Source organism: Haemorhous mexicanus, chromosome 7, assembly GCF_027477595.1.
Source record: "Haemorhous mexicanus isolate bHaeMex1 chromosome 7, bHaeMex1.pri, whole genome shotgun sequence".
Lineage (NCBI taxonomy): Eukaryota > Metazoa > Chordata > Aves > Passeriformes > Fringillidae > Haemorhous > Haemorhous mexicanus.
In genome coordinates, this window is record NC_082347.1 from 30,573,789 (window position 1) to 30,595,689 (window position 21,901).

The window sequence follows — 21,901 nt, forward strand, 5'->3', positions numbered from 1 at the left end:
TGTGCCAGGTTTCCCCTCTGCCAGCCTCAGCCTGTGCAGCCCCTCATGCTGCCATGTGCAACAGCCCCAGTGAGCTTTGCATCCTCATCTGCTGAGCATCGCTGGAGTCACCCTGCCCTGTCTGCCCTCCCTCCCCACGTCCAAACCAGAGCTGTAATTTTGCCATTGCTTCCCAAGTATTCTCCACCAAGACCAGCTGTGGTGCAGAACTGACCTTCCCCAGGCAGGGTACCCCAGCCCATCCCGCTGTTTCAGGCAGGGCTGCTCCCGGGGTGTCCCGGCTGCGGCACAGCCCGCGGCGGGCGAGAAGGAGGCGGAGGAAGATGAGAGAGAGGATGCTCCGAGAGCGGTCCAGGAGCTGCAGCGCTGGTCCAGCATCGCCACCTGGTGCCCGGTGCCCGGCCCCGAGCTCAGCCGCCGCTCCTGCCAAGACGGATTTTAACAAACACTGAAAATACACTAAAGTAGGACCAGAAAAATTCAGTCTTGAGTGCAGCACAATTCTGGTAGTGGTCCTCCGAGAAAAACGGGCAAGAGGAGAGCAGTTAACAGTGAATTACAGCGTACAAGGGGATACACTAGTAAATAGTGATTGCATCAGACAAAAAAACCCTTTCAAGCTGGTTGGCTCACTGAGCACAAAGGGAAGAGGGGGCACAGTTTCCTGTCACACTTGGCACTACGTTTATGCCCAGGACTGTGTGCTGCATCAGATTCAATTCCTGGCATCTTTCAGAGAGCTGGGGTGCCCCAACAGGACTCCTTGGGCACCACTCACCTACACGCCAGCACACAGGAACATCTACAGTCAGGCTGGGAACTGAACAGATAAAAAACAACCTTGTTACTCCTCTGTATTACATCCCTTGTTAAGACCTCCTTACCCAATACATCCCCTAATCCACTGCCTTTGGCATCCCCAAGAGATGTCCCAGCATAAAGAGAGGGGATCCATTCCATCCAGAAACTTCAGTTTTACCCATCTGCTGCTTTGCACAGCAATGACTTTCTACTTGTTGAGCTATTTGGGCCTCCAGCCTTCAAAGACAGGTAAGAGGAGTCAGCAGTGCCAAGAAACCTTGCAGGATCAGACCGCAGTGTCCCATGTTCCAGCACCACCTGCTCTGCAGACTGCACACAGGGCTTATCCTACCTTGCAGAGCAACTCTAATCACTTTTGTAGAAGTATGCTTCTCTTCTTATTTTGAACCTATCTTTCTCAAAAAAACCCATCCTTCCTTGAGTACCATAAACCTTAAGAACTTGCTCAATGCAGACTAAAGAGCTTCATGTTTGAGGGCTCAGGTGACTTTTCCATAAACTTTGTGGAACAGAAAAAAATACAAAAATACAGCTTACAGTAACAACTTTGGCCAGGGACCAAGACAAGGTCCTGTATCCATTTAGCCTAAGATAAAATTTGCAATTGCATGAACACACAAATTACAAGTCATTTTGGGAAAGATAAATTCAGTGGAATTCAAGTGGAATCAAAACAGTACTGAAAAAATTAGAAGAAAAACCCCAACAAAACAAACCAACTGGATCACAATTAAAAAGGTCAAAAATTTATTTTTCCTTAGGGCATAAGAGGCATTGTAAACAAAATACCAACAAACAAACAAACAAATCACAAGTCAATTCTTACAGTCTGCAAGCATTTGAAGATAGAGTACCCTTTTCCCACCTCCCCCCAAACACTGCAAGCCTGCTCAAATGGTAACAGGCAACAATCCTGGGCCCTGAAGGTCCAGGGAGTTTTGCCATATCCCAAGCTGGGACTAAATTTCTCATGTAAGAAGGACACTGCATCTGTTTTATCAAACACTTAAAAAAAAAAAAGTCCAACAAAATATAAATATTACAGACAAAGATCAGATTTAGCACCACCTTTGGTCCAAGCAATCAATGAACTGGGAGATGACAGGTACAGTTTGTTTAGCAAGTCCTTTCTGCCTGAGTCTTTGAAAGCATTAGAGGTTCGTATTGTAAGAACTTGTAATTTCTCTGAGAAAACACTTCTCAAATTCTGGCAGTCCCTCACAACCTCCCAGGGTCCTGCACACAGGGAGGGGGGAACATCCTGGCTGGGAAGCAGCACCCAGGTCAGCAAAGGTCACTCACTTGGCAGAGCCCTGTGGGACATGGCAAACACTGTGCCAAGGGTCTTGTCCTGCTGTGGCCCAGCAGAGCTCTGACTTCAGGCACAGAGCAGGAAGAGCAGTGACAGCATGCATCCTGAATTTCCCTCTCCACCAACATTTGCCACCCTCCATCACCTGTGAGCTGCCAGATGCCTGGAAGGAGCTGAAGTTGCCTCAATGCAAGTTATTTCAGCATATCTGGAACATGCAAATCAGGAGTTCTTTTATCAGTTGTAGTTTACTCCAAGGCCTTTTTAGGCTCATCTTTTCCAATACACACATGCCCATCACATATGGTTCTGAATTTTTGCAAAGAGGTGTCACTGACCAGCACCAGTGTATGCCAGGACACAATCACAAGGAACTGTGATAATCCTAGAAGAAAAATTAGGTTCATAAAGCACCTGGCCATATTTTATGTTTTTATAATTCCCTCTCCTGTAAGTGTCCAGAACTCAAATTGTCTTTTCCTTTCCTGCAGGAATTGTTGAGCAATCCTGATTAACCATTATTAAATACTGTTCAGTTCCAAAATAACAACAGCTCTAACAAATGCCTATAGAGAAATGCTGAGATCTAGTTTTAGGCACAATAATCTGAAATCTTTGTTCTGCATCTTCACATGTACAATTTCCCAAGACAGATGGTGTTTCTTATTCTCTGTTGAGAGACCCATGCAGAGTTTCCACCTTTACAGACAGAGACATGATTAAAGTTTCCCAAACAAGCACTTGTTTTTACTTCACTGCTTTAGAACACGCTGCTCTAGGGGAAAAATCCCCAACCTCAATTACTTCACATTGTTTTGCAGTTCTCTGAGCAAGCAGTTAGTCATGGCACAGAGAGGAAGGCAGCTCCTCTGAGAGCATTCCCTGTCCCACACAGGGCACAGCCATGAGAACAGCTCTGAAATAGTTCTGGACTGGGCACTGCAGTCAAGTAAAGTCTGCAAATCTGGATTAAGGGGGAGCTCATTTCCCCCACCACTGTCATATCCAGAGCAAATGAAAACATTGTACTATGATGATTTCATTAATTCTTGCTGGGATAAAGCCACACTTCTTTTGTGCCAGTCACAGAAACAGGCCCCCAGTACTGTATGTATCAGCTAAATCCTCACAGGTCCCAGCTGATTTGCGCTGAAGCCTGATGGAAATTTCTAGAGAGTCATTTGGCAAAAAGGAGATCTGTATTTTCCTCACTGTGGAAACATCTTTTGTGTTAGCCCACAGAAAAGTTGCTCATTTTGTTAACTATTACGGTAATCTGCATCCAGTCTTTACAAATGTTTACACACAGACTCAGGGACTGGTCACAAAAAGATCTGCTTTGTGCCAGTTCAGACAGACTGGGGCATCTAATACCTCATTAACAGTAACTCTTGCCATCAATGGCAAAAGATGCTGTTAAGTGCAGAAAGCGTCACTCTTCTGGATTTCAGTTTTATTGGGATGACTGAGAAAGCCAATTTTTTTTATCATGCATAGGATTTCCTGTCCTAGGAAAACCTCTCATAGACTCAAGCACATCTGAACCCTTGCAGGAGTTGTTCATTGTACAAACAGTTTTATCCAACTGGTCAGCATCTCAAGTTCATTAAACAAAAACTGAACAATGCTTGAAGCTACAGTTATTATTTCTGTTCCTAGCTCACATTTGTTATGACATGTTGCGAATGTCAAGATACCTGTCACCTCTCTAAGAATTAATTCATGACCAAAAACTTTAACATCTACATGATCAACAATATTCACTCCACTGCCTTCAGTGGAGCTGGATCAGAGGCCACAACAAAATATGGTCCAAAGCTTCTACCACAAAAAAGGATTTCCCCAGACTCATTTTCTTTCTCTCTTAGCTTAACTTGCAACCCAAAACAAACTAAATGGTCTCCTGCCCATAACTCTCTTTAAAAAAAAAAGCAAACCAAAACCAAACAAACAAAAAAAAGCTCTCAGCTAACTCCTTCTCATATTTACTGCAACAGAAACCACACCAACTTCTAGACCTTTTCCAAAGCAGAACAGACAAATTGGTTCCCATATTAAAAACAATACAAACAAAAGACAAAAAAGTGTCACCAGCTTGACCACACACACACTAAGACCAGCCACACATTTCTCTATCTCTGGTCACCGACATACTCTCCCAAGATTCCAAGCTCCACCAGGTACATTCCCACCACCTAACCACTAAAAAACGGAGCTCTACACCAACACAGAAATGACAACAGCATCTAGTTTTCAAGGTCACATGAAGAACATCAACCACCCAAGAAACCTACTGCAAAACTTCACCTAGACCAGGCCTAGATCCATATTTTTTTTCTTTTTGGTCAGCTAAAACTTTGGGACAGCAAACCCTCTAGGAGCTTCTAGTACAGACACGTGCCATTGCTCTGCTAATGCAGAGGAGAGCAATAGCTCAAACAAATTTCAGCCTTCCTTCACCAACAGGTTTAGCCTCCCAGTAACTCACTACCCACGGTTTGCAGAGATAATCTGGGCTAATAAACAGCTCTGGGAACAGCTACAGATGTACAAGGCATCTGAGCTGCTTTCAACACCCACCTGGAGTTACCCACATCTGAACTTTAGCCTAAGCAGCAATCAATCAAGCTGCTGGCAGGACTTCTCCTGATATGATATTTGATATTGAGCCTTAAGTGAGGAGGCTCATCTACATGATCCTCCCTAAACACTGCTAGCAGAGTAATAAGCACTGCTGTCTGCAATTAAAGCTGCACTAAAGGAACAGCACTGATGTCATGTGCAAGTCAGCCAGACAGCAGAAATGCACTAACTCTGTATACTACTGACCCCACAACTCTCACTTCAGACCCTCAGTACAAAAAAGTCATTGTAATGCTACACACACTTTGCTTTTGCAATATTCCAGGTTTGAGCTCATCACGAGTAATGAGCAAGACTTTGCAGCAAGCCTGTTCAGCATGACACAGAAAAATTACTCCTAGCAACTGGAAACAATTCTAACTTCCTCCTTCCATGAAAGTCCAAGACAGGAAGCAGTTAAGTCAGCTATTCACTGAAATACTTCATTTTTAAAAAGGTTTCTTTTTCTTTTTTATTTGTTCCAGCTTACTAATTGCTACAGGCTAAGCTCCAGTGACTGCACTATTCTTTTCTGTCCTGCTTCAAGGGGACAGAAACAAACTGAATTAATGTGTTCTGGGGGACCCAGAGTCAGGACAGAATTGAATGCCCCTCCAGGGGTTTTGTTTATTTATTACTACTTCCCCGGTGACCCAGAAGCAGTTCAAGAACAAGCTCTCCAACCACGAAAGAACTGTTTGCACAGAGAATGCTGCCATGTTGCTTACCTTTCAGTCATCAAATACAGAGTCAATAACAGGTCTGATGGGGAATATCTGGAGAAATCTGAAATATATACCTAATTATTAAGTGTTATATTTAAAAATTTTTTTACCGTGCCAAGTGATTCTCCCTTCCACCTGTTTTTCTCCTCCACCAAAGAGGGACCAGGACAGGTACCATTGTAACCCAATAACCCTGAGCATCAGGGAAAGGTCACTAAAGCCAACATTTTTCCAGAAGCACTACTAGCACCGGGTTGGTCCTGCCAACATGGACAGGTCTAGAACAGCCATGCTTGCCCAGTCCACCAGCTGAACCTCGGTGTATGCAAACTCCCAGACACACAAACTGCCTCAACTGCAACAAGCAGATAACCTATGTTTGTCTTCTGTTGGTGGATTGGTGGCTTCAGAATATAGGCTATCATAGTCTATTAGGGACTGAAAAAAATCAACTTTTCTCAATAACAAAAAATCCTGTCACAGAGCAGTGATGTATTTAAACCATCTATACAGAGAAAGCACCTGCAGTGTCAGACCAAATAATTCATGGCCTTATTAGAAACATCCTTTTCCTCATATTTTATCTATCTCTCCCCCTGCTAATATAGTTACTTCTAATTTATTTTCTAATTTCTTTCCAAATGATCAACATCATTCCCATAATTTTAATTCAGTAACAAACAGGAGTCTCAACTCAGGACAGTAGTGGCTTATGCTGACAAGAACAGGTCTGAAAAACGCCAGTGTGAATCTTTAAACCAAATTTATTTATAAAAAAACCAAACACAAACAAAAAAAAAATTGCACTCTCCAACTAAAAATCAACACTACCTTGATGCAAGAACAAATGAAAAACATAGTTGATGGGACCAGCCCAGCCCTGACAATATAAAATGGGGGAAACTAATTTGTTCTGACTATGCCAGCCATGTCCGCACGCAGTGCGGCGCAGCTTCCGCTCCAGGAATTGCTGCGGAGTCCCGGCCCTGATGCAGGGGCACCCAAGAGAAAAGATCTCCTTGTTCCACCCTTGGCACACCCTGCAAAACTGACATCCCCAAGTAGAGTTACAGGTGACTTTTTACAGACACCTGTGTTTTGCTCCAAATTGGGTCTAAGGTGGAGGAGGAAAAGCAGCAACAGCAACCTACATCCCAACCCAAAGTCAGCTGATTGGGGGCTCCTGGATCCGGCCTTATGTACAGTACTTTATTGAAAATTACAGACACACACAACAAACACGACTGCTGAGCAGCACAGAGGGACAGAAAGAGCAGCACAAGCGCTGGGCAGCGTTAGCAGAGGCCATCAAACAGTTCAAGTGTGCGGACACATTCCCCATGCATCATCACAGTGCTGGTCCCTGCTTCTAGCAAGCAACAAAGAGCAAATGAAAACAAAATAACTTAGACAAACACATGCTCTCAGACCATCCTACTGGTACTGATGGCAGCTATCAAACACTGCACTGATACACAGCACTTCACTGCGTGGCTAAATAGCATCTGAAGCTGACAGAGAAGGAGCAGCTGGTGACAGAAAAGCACCAGCAAATAGCAGCAAAGCTCCAGCTGGTTTTAAAGAGCTGCAAGGTTTGCAGCACAGTGGATCATGGCAGAGCAGCACCAAGGCTAAGCAGCCCTGTGCACCCTTCGGAGGTGTAGGAACAGAGTGCGCAGAACTTGCTTGTGCTGAGAACGGTCCATGCTGAGCACCCACAAGGGTCTTCTGTCAGTGTAACTCTACTGATGCTCGTGGGCCTCTTGCCAGTTTAGACAAGAGCATGTGAAAGAATTAAGTTAGCTCCTCAACTAATTGGTAAAGTATTAGAGGTTTTCCAAAATCACATGTTGATACGACTTCAGTACAGCTGCAGAATTCAGTTTTTCTGTTTGAATGCAAAGGTCTCTGGTAATATTAAGGCTTTTTGACAAACTTAAGAACAGCAGGACAAAAATTAAGCAGAAAACTGAGGTACATCTCTCCAGAGTAATGAACTAGAGCCACAGGAGATGTACTTTCCAGAGCTCAGAGAGTCAAATGCTCTGGCTTTCACATTTCTCTTGCACCTTACAAAAATAGTCCAGTTTTTCAAAGGTAGTAGATTTTGCTGCTACCTGTAAAGTCACATTATTTTTGACAGATGGAAGTTCTCCTTCCATTCAAATAGAATTTAATACAATACCTCTTTTGAAGAGCAAAGTTTCTGCCCAACTTTACTTAGGACCTGAGAGATCCACCTTTGCAAGCCAAGAAATATGAAATCAATATCCAAAACATCTGTGAAAATCTGCAGGTGAGAATTAACCCAGATAAAAGGGAGACTTTTTCTCCTTAGGTTAACAATAAGGACAGAAAAGTAAGGACCTGTAAAAATATTCCTGTAGGTCTTGCAATAAATACAAGTAACAATGCAGTAGCCAAACCTGGGACTGCACCAGCAGAATAATTTTCCCTTCTAAAGCTACCACCAAATCTGAAGTGCAACAGAGGACGTAACCAGCAGAGACAAACCAGAAGACAGAATCATGCATGGATGACATACAGAGTGTTTCAAGCATAGCTCAGAAGTCTTGTATTGATAAGGATGTTAATGCGCATTCTATACATAATCCTGGCAACATGCTGCATAATCCTTATGCTTCCACTAACAGGTGATACTTGTTTATGGAAAGCAGCCATTCCCAACCCAAGCCACTCCAGCTGTCAGTCTCTACCTACCCAAGGGTCCTGTTTTCATCCAGTTGCCCCCTCCCCTGAATTTCCCCTTCCCTAAGAGTGCATGAATAGAGAATTGCAAACATTTCACACTGCACGTTCCACTCCAAGTCCTGGATGAGGGGCCTGTTTATTCTATGAATATTGCACTTATCCACTCATTGGATTTGCTTTTTCTCAAGAATGCAGAATATTTGGGAAAAAATAGAAAAAATAGTAGGATACAACACAGGAAAATATGAGTTATTAACAAGCTAGCTATGAAGATCTAAAATTAAATAGTACTAGTTCTATTCTGTTAATACTAGTAATATGAAAATAATGAATGCTTTATCAAATTCCCTTGTTTTTCATATAAGATAAAAGCAGTAACTTTCTTTTTAACTGAGGAAAGCAATGAATATATATTACAATAAAATATGATTCATTAAGATCTGAAAGTGATGAAAACAATTATATAATGCCTTCGTCAAACTTTATAGCAACATAATGGAAGGAGTCTTTGGGGTACACATCCACAAGGGACAAATGCATTTTTTAGCCACACCCATGCAGATGTGAATTTCCATTCTGAAGAGTCTAGCTGCAAGACAATTCCAATCTTTCCTTATTGTGTATTTGCTGCTATTGAATACATCAATTTAAAAACTTCCTGTTGACACATCAGTTGAGTACCCCAACATGCACCCATCATCTCTTTTACCTCGAAAGGTGTGGCTTGCAAAGGACTGGAACATAGGACTACACTCACCCACTGCATGGGGTGACAGCTAAAACAATGAACAGGAATTGCCTCCCATGGGGAAGGACTCCTAACAAAATGCATGACTCTTGCTGTTATGAGGAAGTGTTTTGAAAGGGGAGACAAGAGAAACCAGCAAATAAACTTTTCAGGCATTATATAAACCTCAATAACGAACTCAGAAGTGCTCATTATTATTAAAGTTGCAGTATACAGCAAGACACAATTTTCACATTCTTTAATTTTGTTCTCTGGCAATGGAGTTTGGAATTTCTGCTGGTCCAAATTCAAGACTTTTGGAAAATACACAGTGGGTGAGAGCAAGACAGCACAAGCAGCTGCCTCTCCCCCCAGAGGAGGGCCCCCTTCAGCTGCAAATGGCTTTGCTCAAGCCCTGCAGACGCTTCCTTTTAACAATCTGAAAGAGAAATTTAAACAGTACTATTGATTTCTGCATTGAGTGTTCACTGAGGTGTACATTATATTTAAATATTGCTCTTGATCCAGTGTCAGTTCTGACAAATTTAGTAAATAAAAGGCGACGTTAACATTTTTAGAAAAGAGCTAAAACACTTCTAGCACTACACTGCCCTCTGAGTACTCTGCCAGGTTTTCCTGCCCTGCAGACAGCTTTTTTGATGTAGCTTTAGGCCTTTCCCTCTGCTTCACAGCTAAGAGTGAAGGGCTTGCTATTTCAGGTATCAGTAGAACTGACCAAAACTCGCCAATGGAAAAAATATTTATTTTTCTGATATCTCTCAGCTGAAAGCATCAAAAAAAGAGAGAACACCTCAGTGAGAGATGCTATGACAATGGTAAGACAGGAGTGGGAAAAATTACATTGGGGGTATTTGTTTTAAAAGTGCCCTTTTAAACACAAGCAGCCAAAACAACTACCAAGTGAAGGGAAGCCGAAATGGAAGCTTTTCCACCAGGGTGGAAACCAGCATGCCAAGTGGTGGCCAACAATAATTTCTGTCACCAAGTAGGCCATCTGCACCCCATCCTTTTTGCTGGTACAGGTGAGGGCAGAGGGAGGCCACAAGTGTGGCTCTGCAGCCCATCTACAGGGTCTGGCCTCTCCTCAGGAGGGTGTGAAGCCTTTGAGATGGGATAAAGCAGCAACTGAGCCATGGAGCTGCTGTGTGAGAAAACCCTGGCAGTACTGCAGGCAGCCTCATGCTGTGCCACCTTGCCCTGCCTGGTACACTGCAAACCACCTCCCTTCAAAAGCCAGAGCTGGAGAAGCAAGCCAGCAAGATGGAACAGGAGCTGTGGAACAGACAGTCGTCTGTCTCAGGCAGATCCTGAAGCCTCCTAACCTGAACCTCACTGAGAACTTGGATCCACTGGGGCCAGCCCCGTGCAAGGCACATGGCAGCCAGGCACTGGAACTGTGCCAAAAACACCTGTACCACCCCACACCCTGCAAGGACTCCTGCAGTTCAGAGGTGCCCAGGGCTTGGCTTTGCTGGATGCAAATGTGAGTATTTCCAGCAGTCTGGGCTCTTCTGTCTCCTTGCTGTTCTTCCTCCTTAGATGGGAGCTCATGTCAGACCATACCATACTCAGAGAATTCAGTGGCTCAATGCAGAAGATCTGGGAGCTGTGCTTTACATCCCCCCAAAGAGATGACCTAGTGGGAATGTCTTTAAACAAAACTTTAGAATATTTTAAATAATAAGTTAATTCTTAATAAATATGTGCTTCAAGAAAATGATAATTATATACTGCACCTTTAAATAATGCACTTAGTTCTCTGCATTGGCTTCCATTTTGGTTTCTTTTATTGTTAAAGTGCATTAATTCAAAATAATGAACCACTTCCGCATCATTATTGTTAAAATAAATCATAACATTAATACCAATCACTAAGTCACTACTATTAGTACTGCAATCTAGCAGATAACTCTATGTATTGCTCTATTTAATACTGTCCAGCAGAAGAATATAATACTTCTATTATAATCTCACAACAGCTCCAGCAGTCTTTTATGGCTGCTACCATATTAGTACAACTAAAAATGGGGAGAAGTATGAGAGACAGGGCCACAATGTCTCACATTGACACACATCCAGTGAGATGAAGCTAACTGGACATGCACTTACACATCGCATGGTGAGACATCAAGGTACAAAGAGGACCCCACAGTGGGATATGAGCTGTTGTGCAGTTACACCTCCTTCTCCTGCCACCACAATTTAAAGGGATCCCAAACAAACAGCCTCCCCTCCCCACCTGCATGCAGAGAGCTGCTCAAACCACAGCACTGTTTGTGGCCTGTTGCTGTGGCACCTGGATGTTGTTTCAGCTACCGAAAGGACATCAGCCACATTAGCTGTAGGCAACTCTCTCAGTGTTATAATGGAAATTAATAAAACCCCCAAACCACACACATACACACACAAAGGAAATAAAAAGAAAAGAAAAAAAAAGAAAAAAAAAGAGGAAAAAGACAAGAATAACATAAATTTCCTAATTTCTTTTTTTTTTTGGCAGTGAAACATCCCCAGTAACATATGGTCTTGTTGTGCTGTTTTACTCAGCCCCTTGATCCCAGCTGTTTTGAAGCCTTTATGACCTTTAACTTCCAAGCCAAATCAGTATGAAACTCTGGTGGAAAAAAGGACATGTAATGCTTTGTGTAAGCCAGCAGTGAAATGGTCTTCTGTCCCCCCCACCCCACCCTCCCTTAGAACAGATTTACAATGCTGCCTATTATTTAAAGGAATCAGATATTGATTTTGAATGATTAACAAGGCCATTTAAGAAAACCCCCAAGCATGACTTCCTTAAGCACAGTAAGGATTTAGTAAATTATGATTACAGTACAAGACTACCTCACAAATAACTCCATGTTCCTAGCCCCTTACGATGGGTACCTCTTCCACTTCCCACACCACCCACACCGCGTGCCACATTTCAAAACACGAGTTACAAAAGGCAAACAGAACTGGAACTAGAAGAGGCAGCTTCCTGGTTAGATGCATTGTAGACCAAATTGCTTTGATATGAAACCTCTGAGCCAGACAAGCCCAGGTCCACTTTCCAGTACAAATGTACTCTTTGGATTCAAGTGGGAACAGAAACACATATTTGGCTCCTACTTCAGTTTTAAGTCTTTTCTGGTAAAACTAGACACACACACACTAAGAAAATACAGTAAACCCAGAATGCACAGAAAAGACAAAAACAAAACACAAAAGCAATTCCCCAAAAATATACAAATTATGTGCAGACTGAGTTTGATGGCTTTTTTTTTTTTCAACTCATTGTAAACACCGATGTTGCAGAAGGTTACAAATTTTTCTCGCTAATAACTTGGTGGGCCCTGTCAGCAATCAGCACCCTTGGATTTGGACCAAAGGGCAAAACAAGAATTAGCACAGAATCTGACAGCTCTGTCCTTAGTGTCTTAAGGGACTTTGTTGACTTGGATAACTTGTGAGAAACCTAACTCTGGGAAGAGAATCAACCAGTGTCACCTGGCAGGAGTCAGGCACAGAACCAAACATGAAGCCTACACAGTAACAGACGTGTTTAAGCAAGGGGTTTGTAGGTTTGTTTTTACAAGCACCAGTAGGCATCACTGCCCTTGAACACCTGAAATCCCAACTCAAAGAACAAGACAGAATGAAAGGAAACAAAAAGCCCCAACCCACACCACCTGATGGCCTTTTCCGGTGAGTTAGCCGTAACACTGAAGTCAGAGACCAAAACTCTCCATGATGAAAAGGCTCCAAATCTGGACCTACCAACTGTTGAGTATAGTTAAAAAAAAAAAAAAAAAGTTAACATCTCCAAAGGATTAGAGTCCCTCTGTGTTTCAAAAACTTTCATTTGCTTCTCACTTTAAGTTGTGGAAAAGCATCCAAAATTCTTGGGTATTCCACGTATTGACAAAAATGAGGAGAAAGGGAGCCAAGGTTGTAAAACAGTTTGGCACAGAACTCCCCAGGTAGATGCATGTGTATTTCTCTCACAAAAGGCACACATTTGGTTTCCTATCAATAATGGGAAGGATGGGATGTCATACCCTGTTACACATACAAGATTATTAACAACTTCACAAAAAGGCATTTGACTATGCTGCATCTTCCTCGTAGTTGCTTACAACATGTAAACCCCACAAACCTCTCCAGAACATGGCAGATTTGTCCTCACATAGACTCCTTTGTACAAACTGAAGCAGAGGGAAACGTCTTTTTGTGTAGCAATTGTTTTTTCCATATGTACACAGCAGGAACAGTATAAATTAGGGAGGTTAAAGATATTGCAACATTAGTTCTTTTTCTCCAAATAATTTGAGGGCACCCAGCCTTTGAATGGCTTCACACCATTCATTATCTGACAGTACCACCAGCCATTCGGGTTCCTTTCGAGGACCTCCATGCAGACACCTTCCTGAAACCCCGCAGTCTCCTCATCCCCTTCATAGTCTGCAATGGAAACATAGATGTCCTTGAGATTGTTGTGGATGAACTGGGATTTCTCAATGGGCTTTGGCCTGACTGTGGACACAGGGATCCCATTCCTCTGTGTGGGGAGGTTGGAGGTGGTCTCAGAGCTCTCTGTGCCCAGCCGCTCTGGCTGCTTTCCCTTTGTGTCACCGGGCTGTGTCCAGGCGTTGCTGAAGGAGGAATTCCGACGGACGGTCCTAAGTTGATCTGTGGCTGTTAAAGACTCATTCCTGCGCAAGGAGCACGACAGGTTGTTATCCTTTGGTGGTGGAGACACAAACACTGACTGCGGACGGACAGCAAGTTGCCTCACACCATTCCTCATTTTAACTGGCCCTGATGCTTTGGAAAAGCCACCGGGAGGTTTGCTTGGGATGGGTGGTGTTGCACGTTTGCTCTGGTTGATGGTGTTCAAAGCCTGAACTCTCTTCTCTATCTTCTCTAAACTGTTTGACTTGTTTTCATTTTTCCTGTTCCTGGCAAAAGAGGAATCAGTCTCTGCTGATGTAGTCTCTCGCTGGTTATCAGGGAGAGCCAAATAATGGGAAGGAGCCCAGCCTTCCATGTCTCCATACTTCAGGTACCACCATCCACTGGCTTGCTTTTCCAGCACTTCCACTTCTACTCCTGCTGGGAAGCAAATTTCAGAATCCTGTACCTTTTGGTATGAGTCAGTGGTCACATAGAAACATCTGGAGACATTTTCTTGCTCAGTTTTGGCAGTATGGCTGGAGCAGAAGACGCCACGGGAAGGAGCTGTGATGAGATCAGCCGAGCTTCTCCGAACAGGGTCATCCTGGTTCTCAGAAGCGGTGCGTGGGGGGCTCGCAGACTCCTCACTTCTTGAACCTTTGAGTCCACCTCTGAGCTGCCCAGTTGGCCTCAACTGACGCCTTAAAGTGCTAATATCCATCTTTTCTTGGCTCTGAGAGTCTGCCTTGTTCAGGAAGGGTTTGGGCCTAACGATTGGCTTTGCTCTGATGGAAGGACTCTGCCCGGGATCTTTCTTCAAGCCTGTTCTTGGCACGCTACGTAAGCCGACATCTGAAGCTGATCTTGGTTTTGTCTCCTCACTCCTGGAATAGTGACATTTTCCAAGATCAGGCTGAATGTTTTTGTCTGTCTTGAGCTTCATGAGTGATGATTTCGGAGAGCTGGAAGATGGAGAATTCCTTCGGATCAAGGACAGAGAGGAGCTTTTCTGAGAATCAGAATCCCCACTAGATTCCTTGTTGGACAAAGCATCTTCCACATAACGCCTGAACCCCTCGTTCTCATAGATGGTTTCCTCTTCATGAGCAACTTCTTCTGAAGACTCTCCTACTTTGAACTTAGCTTTCTGAAGTGATGACACAGGTGAGGGCTTGAGGGGCTGGAACAGTCGTTTTTCAGGAGTGCCCTCTTCATGGTGACTTTCACTCACTTCACACTCCAAGTCAAAGCCAAAGGCAGGTACATCATACTCAGGTTCTTCATATTTCAGCTTGTGGGGAGAGTCCTGGCTATCTCCTGAAGAAACTGCTCCAGGAGTTGTTCCTTCTTCAGAGTCCTTTGGTTTACTGGGAGGTGCTGGGGGAGGAACCTTTGGGCGGGTTAAAGTACTGGTTCTTCTGTTCAAATTTGGTTTCTTTCTCTTGTCAATGTAAGATGCTGGAGCCCATCCTTCCTTCTCTCCAATCTGCACATACCACCAGCCCCCAGAATTCTTTTCAATAACCTAAGAGATAACAAGAAACATGTTACTTAGAAAAAAATCTCAACTCACTGCTTCCCACTCCTCCCCTTCCAATCCACTCCCATGCAACAGACATATATTACAATTTTTCCAGATACACTGTTAAGGCTCACCTCTGCTTTTTGTCCCCCACGAAAGCTTATGCCATCAGAGATGCAGGACTGGAATTCAGCAATGGTGTAATATTCCACTTCCACGGAGGGTGGCTCTGGTGGTTTGGGTAACTGAAAACCCTATGGCAAATAGGATGCTTTGTTCATTTAAACCAAAGACACAGTCAGCTAAACAGCAGTATGAAAATAAAAATTGCTTTTATTCACTAAGACTCATTCTTCTTCCTGTGATATCTCCTAATGCTAACTGCCCATTTCTCCTGAGCAGGAGCTGATGTACTGGTATGGGCTAAAAGAGAAAAACCTTTCAACATATGCACTGTTCATGCCACCTTCACCAACTATTAAAATTGTAATAATCTTTACCTGAATAGTAAAATGTTGTACTTGTGTGTGATGAAGTGTGAGCTGCCACTGCAGTCACACTAAGAGCAGCCCATTTACACTCAGATTTTGTCCAGAAAGACTCAGCCCTGGATGACATGCCACAACTGCATAAAATTGCATTGCAACAGACCCCCAACAGATTCTGCCTGTCATTAAATACACTATCTTAAAATATAATCCAAATGAATCATTGCTCCATATCTGCTGCTGGACTTTTTAAAGAATTAGAATTAGTGAGTGAGGTGAACTAATGGGCATCTCTTGCAGCAAGAAACAAGTATAATATCATAGACCCCCTAGCTTTGGCCAGCTAAAGTGCTAGAAGGGAAGGACTTTACTGCTTGATCAGAATAATTCCAGCTCCTCCCCATAACAGATCCAGAACCTCTACTCAATCCCAACACAACCTTGGTAAAGGCTCTATAAGAAGTGGGATGCTGCTATTTACAGCCATTCTGGCAGCATAGCAGACTCCTCTAAAAGCCAAGTGCCTTTACATTAAGCTGCCACATTTTAGAATTTGCTAGAATTATTTTTTAAGGTGATAAATGGGAAAAGGGTCCTTTCAGGAATTTCAATGTTGAAAGCTTTTCAGATGAGCACAGTGTTCATCTGCAGGGCAGCCAGGTGAAGCTACACAGCTTCTGCACTTCACTACTTAGGGTTCTGTGAAAGAATCATAGGTCAGAGCATCCACAGACAAACACAGGACAGACAAAGACACAAAATGATCCTGAGCCATCAATGGGAGAAGGGCAAATCACATACTATGCTTTATTCTCCTGCTCCTCTATTTCTATGATACCCTTTCTGTTACTAACAGTTGATGTTTCATCACACACAGCATGTGGCATTTCACAGAAAATGCAGCTCTGCACCTTAGGAACCGTGTCTAACAATGTTATAATTGAATGTTTCTGCACTATAAATGCTGAAATACAGCAGAAGCACAGCATAATAAAATGCCTTCAGATAATAGGATGGTTTGGATTAAAAGAAGATAATTGAAAACAGCAGATATGCTCAGGGTTTCACATATAATATCACTGTTATTTTTAGCATGGGATTAAGTGTCATAGTCTTGCCAAAACAAAGTCTAACTGAAAATAATGCAAAGAAAAATAGGAAGAAAATGCTAATATGCTATTCATGTAGTTTGTTAAGCAGCATCTCTGGTGACAGAAAAATTACAAGTTGCATACAGCTCATAAAGGGTACAGCAAAGATTAAACACTATGTATTGCCTAGATAAACAAGCTATTAGCATGACTTTTGTATAAATACACTACCGACTAGTTCCTATTGAAGATGACAGTTCTAACCTCAAATTGGTACAAACTTCCAGGATTCTGGCTTTGGGGATAAGAAATCATAGGGGGCCTTGTTCCTGTAGCACACATCCTCCCACAGGATTCTGAGCCACTTCAAACATGCACAAGAGTGAAGCTTAGCCACCTCAAAGGGGGCAGCAGTGGAAGGAGGGGACACATTCCCAGTTGCTTAAGACAAAAGAAGGTCAGAAATTTCGGTCTGGGCTAAAGACACCCAGAAGACATTTAAACCTTCTGAGTCAGCCAAACAAGTTTTAATGCACAGAACACAGCAGCCTTATCCTATTCTCCCTTCAGACCTGATTAGCTGGGGCAACATTTTGAATAACAGAAAACATGATTTATCATTAGGATGCCCTGAGGTCTGCTCAACACTTAAACAATGAAATGAACAGGCATGCAAATAAAGGATCCCTCCCACCTTGAAGAGCTGCACAATGTCTCACAAAGCACCCAGACACCTACCCACTGCTAAGATAAACCATAAACCAATACACACCAGACTGGACTCTCTTCGAGGGGGTGGCCTTGTTCTTAGGTTTGGAGAACCTGAGCAGGAAAGGGAACAGGGAGAGTTTATTTAACTTCACTTCAGCAGCTCTCTGCTGTTACACAATTTGAGAATAGAAGTCAGTATTTGCAATATTTAAGGCATCTCTATGAAACAAGATAGGAAACTATGAGAATATATTAGAAATACCAAGGTAGCTTAGCTATTCATATCTGCTAAGCCAGCAAATTTAAGAGGAAATCACTGCCAGAAAGCAGTGGATTGTATTTTCTGCTGGAACTGACCAGCTCCATTGGAGACTGGATAACAAAGGACTGACTAATACCTATTTTCCCCCCAGCAGCAGAAGTAATTCACTACACACTCACACTGTCCTCTCTCCTATTATTTTGCCATTCCTTGCACAGAATAGCATCAGCATCTGCATTTTGCAGATGAAGTAGTAAAAAACATTATAGCAACTTGCCCCCAGGAAAAGAGCAGAACAAAAGCAAGAGAAGACACAGGTGGTCTCCTCAACTTGAACATGCTACCACATCATCTACATTTCTGGAGTAGAAGGGCACAATTTAGAGTGTTCAAAAGGGAAAAAAGTATTCTTAGGAAAAATTAACAAAGTAAAGACATGCAGGCTAAGATAAAGAACCACCAGTCAGCCCATGTATAAAGTGAAGCTAAATTTTATCACTACTAGTGAAGGACCACACTTTGGAGTCCCTCTTGATACATCTACAGGCTATGCAAAGGTCTGCTTGTGTGGACTTGGCTGTAAGGCCAGGACATGTGGGACCTTAGCTGACAGGCAATGCCAGCCCGGAAAGGTAGAGAACAGGAATTCACTGCAAGCCCGTGAAAACCCAGACTACTTTACTGCCTTACTTATTTGAGCTCTTTGTGGTGCTATCCTTGCTATGGCTGGGGATCCCTGGGCCAGTTTGGAAGCCTGCTTGTCTGGAGTCATCATAGCATTGCCATTAGAGTCATTGCACAGGATGGGCAAACTGATTTCCTTCTTGGTGATGTGAGTTTCTGCAGACTCGTTTTCTACTTGAGCTTCCTTGTCAGCAGATGATTTCTTGTTCAGCAGGTTACTGATCTCCATGATGTTTCCTATGATTTCCACTGGCCCAGTTAAGTTCTTTTTCCTAGATGGAAGATCATCTTTAGCCTTCTTCAGATATGAAGCTGGGGCCCAGCCTTCTTTGCCCAGATACCTGGAAAGGCAAAAGGAAACACCATCACATCAAACACAGACTTCTCAAGCATTTCAGGTAGAACAGCTAAAGCAAAAGTGATGGATGACAAACATCAAATAAAGTTTGCAGTTTTCAAACAAGATTTTGTAGTCTCTACTCATTTATTATCTATTTATTAGACATATCAAAGTCAGTTGAACCAGCAGTGAACTGTGTAGATGAAAGCCACTAATCATCCTAAGAAAGGAGCCTTTCTGGACAAGAAATAGTTACACACAAGGTAAAGAGCTTCACCAGTTTGTTTTATGCCTCCCCTAGACTAGTACTAGGCAAACCTAGTATTTTCCCACACAGCAAAAAAGCAATCTAGTAAGTAAAATATTTTTAATAGTTTTAAAACTTCCTAGTGGCAACTCAAATTGAAAATGGGCTAAAATAAGGGTGTACAGCACCTTGTACAGAGAACCTGCACCTGCAAATTAAGATCCTTGTGCAAGCCTCCCTCCCTGAAACTATAAAGAACACTGGCCCTCCTTCCATAATTCCCAGCTCTGCATGAGCAGCTTTCTGCCATGGAGCATGTGGGACCTTAAAGTACTGCAGCTTCTTCTAGCACTGCAAGATCAAGAAACAACCTGTCTGAGGAAAAATGGCTTTGATGGAGACTCATTTTCCTGAACAAGCTAGAGGCAATTTGAAGAAATAAACTGGGAAATGTGAACAGACACCTGAATCCAGTATGTGTTCCTAAAACACCACCCTGAGTTGATCATGCTACACTTCAAACTGAGGTAATTCTTCTACAACTGGGCTTTAGGGAAGACTTTTTTTTCTAACTCCTGCCATTCCTAACACCTCAGCAGGGATTTCAGATTACAATCAGACTCCAGGGAGGACCATGTGGATGAACTCTGCTTTCCCTAATGAAACCCTAACTTGCTACAGTGAGAGTCACTGAAAACCTTCTCTCTACTCTCTCAAGACACCCAAAGCAGGCATCATTAAAATCCTGGTGCTCAGGAAATACAAAGGTTAAAACAGTAGGACTCTAAGGTGCTTTATTGAAAAGGGAGCCTCATTAGACAGCAAAGGAAAGAGCTGGGGCACATGGGATATGAGCAAATAATTTCTGGCAGGTGAGCATCTTTGTCATGACAACACTTGGATTCTGAGGTTTCCAGTGAGATTTCTGCATCAAATCTCATCCTGGTCTCCCTTATGACATCCACACACTTGAGAGTGGCTCTGGGACTTTACAGGGAGAACAGGAAAATGCAGTGTAGATTTTCTAGACTTCTTTATTATTCTTCCTGTATAAAAGCAAATACAATCCTAGCAATGACTACAAGGACCTTTCTGTCCAAAATCCTGCCTTTTCCTCCTCACCCACCTAGACTAGGCAGGATACTAGAGATTCTGCTTCTCCTCACATACTTGCCTTCTGTCATATATGAAGGTAAATATGTAGAATCTCTCCTGCTCAGGGAGTTTAGTGGCAAGTTTTTCCAATGATTCTGATGTCAAAGGAAAGCATCCCAAGAGCTCTGAGCTTTCTGTGATGCATGGAGACTAACAAGAAGTAGCAACCTGGTATTAACTTGATTTGACTTCAAAAAGATACACAGCATCCACTGTGTGATGCTATGTCAAGAAGCAATTTGGATCTATTCAATCTTGTCCCTTTTTAGGCTTTTCTGCTAGGCCTCAAACCAAGCCAAAAAAGGAAAAGGAAATAAGGAAATACACACCACAATTCCTCTTGTGTCAGGGCATCACCCAGTGCCATTTTCCAGCCCTGAACACTTTTGGTTTCATTCCCTTTTGCAGCTGACAGCCCTTTTGCAGAGACCAATGCTCTCTGCTGCCTTTGCATCAAGGACGTATTTTTAAAGGACATTTTTGAGTTTATTCTATGTGGAGGTGTAGAGGTCTCCATCTGTGAGAAAGCCACAGTGGCCAAGGCACTGAGCACTCCAGTTTCAAAGGTTACTTTCAACAGAGCTTGATTATGCAAAATCAGCAAGAAAAAACAGTTTACATCCATCTTACTTTGTGGGAGACCTTACATGTTTAAGATGAGAAAGGCAGCCACAGGCAGGTTCTGCACCAGCCTGTTAGCTCTTCTGCCAGCTGTATGCATTTGGATAAGCCTGGGTAACCCCACTGCTACCAATGCCTCTGGTCCCACACAGGTTCTCCCAATGAATAATAGCAGCAACAGATGGACAGTTAACTCTGGGCAACACACCCTCAGCAGAGAGGCTGTTGTAGGCTGCTTCTTCCTGTGCCAGCCAATTTAACCTGAAGTTAATGCTGAGCAGTACTTACTGCAATATCACAAATAAAAACTACTTATGTAAGCGAAATATGCTTACATTTTTTACCTTAGTCCTTGAATTTGTTAATCTTTAAGGCCTTTGAAGAATAACCTTGGAAGATTCCTTCATCTTCCCCATTTTATAGGTGAAAGAACTAAAACAATTGGTAATCAATTTTGGCAAAGTCCTGAACCAGTAACAATTTTCATTTCACATCTTAAGAGCTGACTCACAAGTATCCTTCCTTCCTTTTTATTCAGAACCTACTGCAGACATTTGAAACCCCATCCCAGATTCCTCTTCATTTCAGGGCTGCCAGCACCTCCCAGCTGTGCTTCATTCTCATGGGCTCAGAGCAACCACAAAATGAAGGACAAAAAGGCAAATAAAAAAAGCTTTATGTAGCATATTGCTACCAACTTGCCCTGCAGTCAGTCCACTTGGGCACCACAAGATTGTGTCTGTTGCTGCCTCCTGGAGACAAAGTAAGATCTAAATGAGGGATGCTAATGCCAGCTATGGGCACACTGGGAAACACAGATCCACTGAACTCAATACAGCAGTAAGCAGGATCTCAGGACAGAGCCCTTCTTTCATTTCTCCCTAGTCCTGATTTTTTTAAGTCATAATGCATGTGGGGCAGCATAAAGACAGACACCAATATTGCCTCCAGCTTGTATAGCATTGAATTGGGAGGGTCTCAGAATTAGGTGCAGTGATTTGGTTCCTTCATGCTTCCAAAACCCTCCCTGTTTATATTACATGAAGGAAAAAACGGATTAAAACCATAGGAATGTTAAAAAAAGTCAGAAGTGCCTCTGTAAGTCTGAGAGTCACATCTGCTTTCCAGCTCCAGAGCACTGGAATTACTCCAGAGGGAAGCAAACTAGGGAAATAAAAAAAAAATA

The 21,901-nt window shown here is 42.9% G+C and overlaps 1 protein-coding gene across 9 annotated transcripts in view; it reads right to left on the reverse strand.

Moving 5' to 3' along the window:
• Positions 1-1,552: 1,552 nt before the first annotated feature.
• Positions 1,553-21,901, reverse strand: part of SH3PXD2A (SH3 and PX domains 2A) — a 245,802-nt gene continuing 225,453 nt past the window's right edge. For 8 of the 9 annotated variants that reach the window (XM_059851916.1, XM_059851910.1, XM_059851908.1 and 5 more), the window contains 4 exons: positions 18,359-18,693; positions 17,468-17,517; positions 15,251-15,370; positions 1,553-15,119 (listed from right to left, as the gene is read on the reverse strand). In XM_059851916.1, the coding sequence (XP_059707899.1) occupies positions 13,224-15,119; positions 15,251-15,370; positions 17,468-17,517; positions 18,359-18,693 (2,401 nt within the window). In that variant the 3' untranslated portion in view covers positions 1,553-13,223. The remainder of the gene's footprint in view (positions 15,120-15,250; positions 15,371-17,467; positions 17,518-18,358; positions 18,694-21,901) is intronic. The other variant, XM_059851909.1, reaches the window with a different exon arrangement.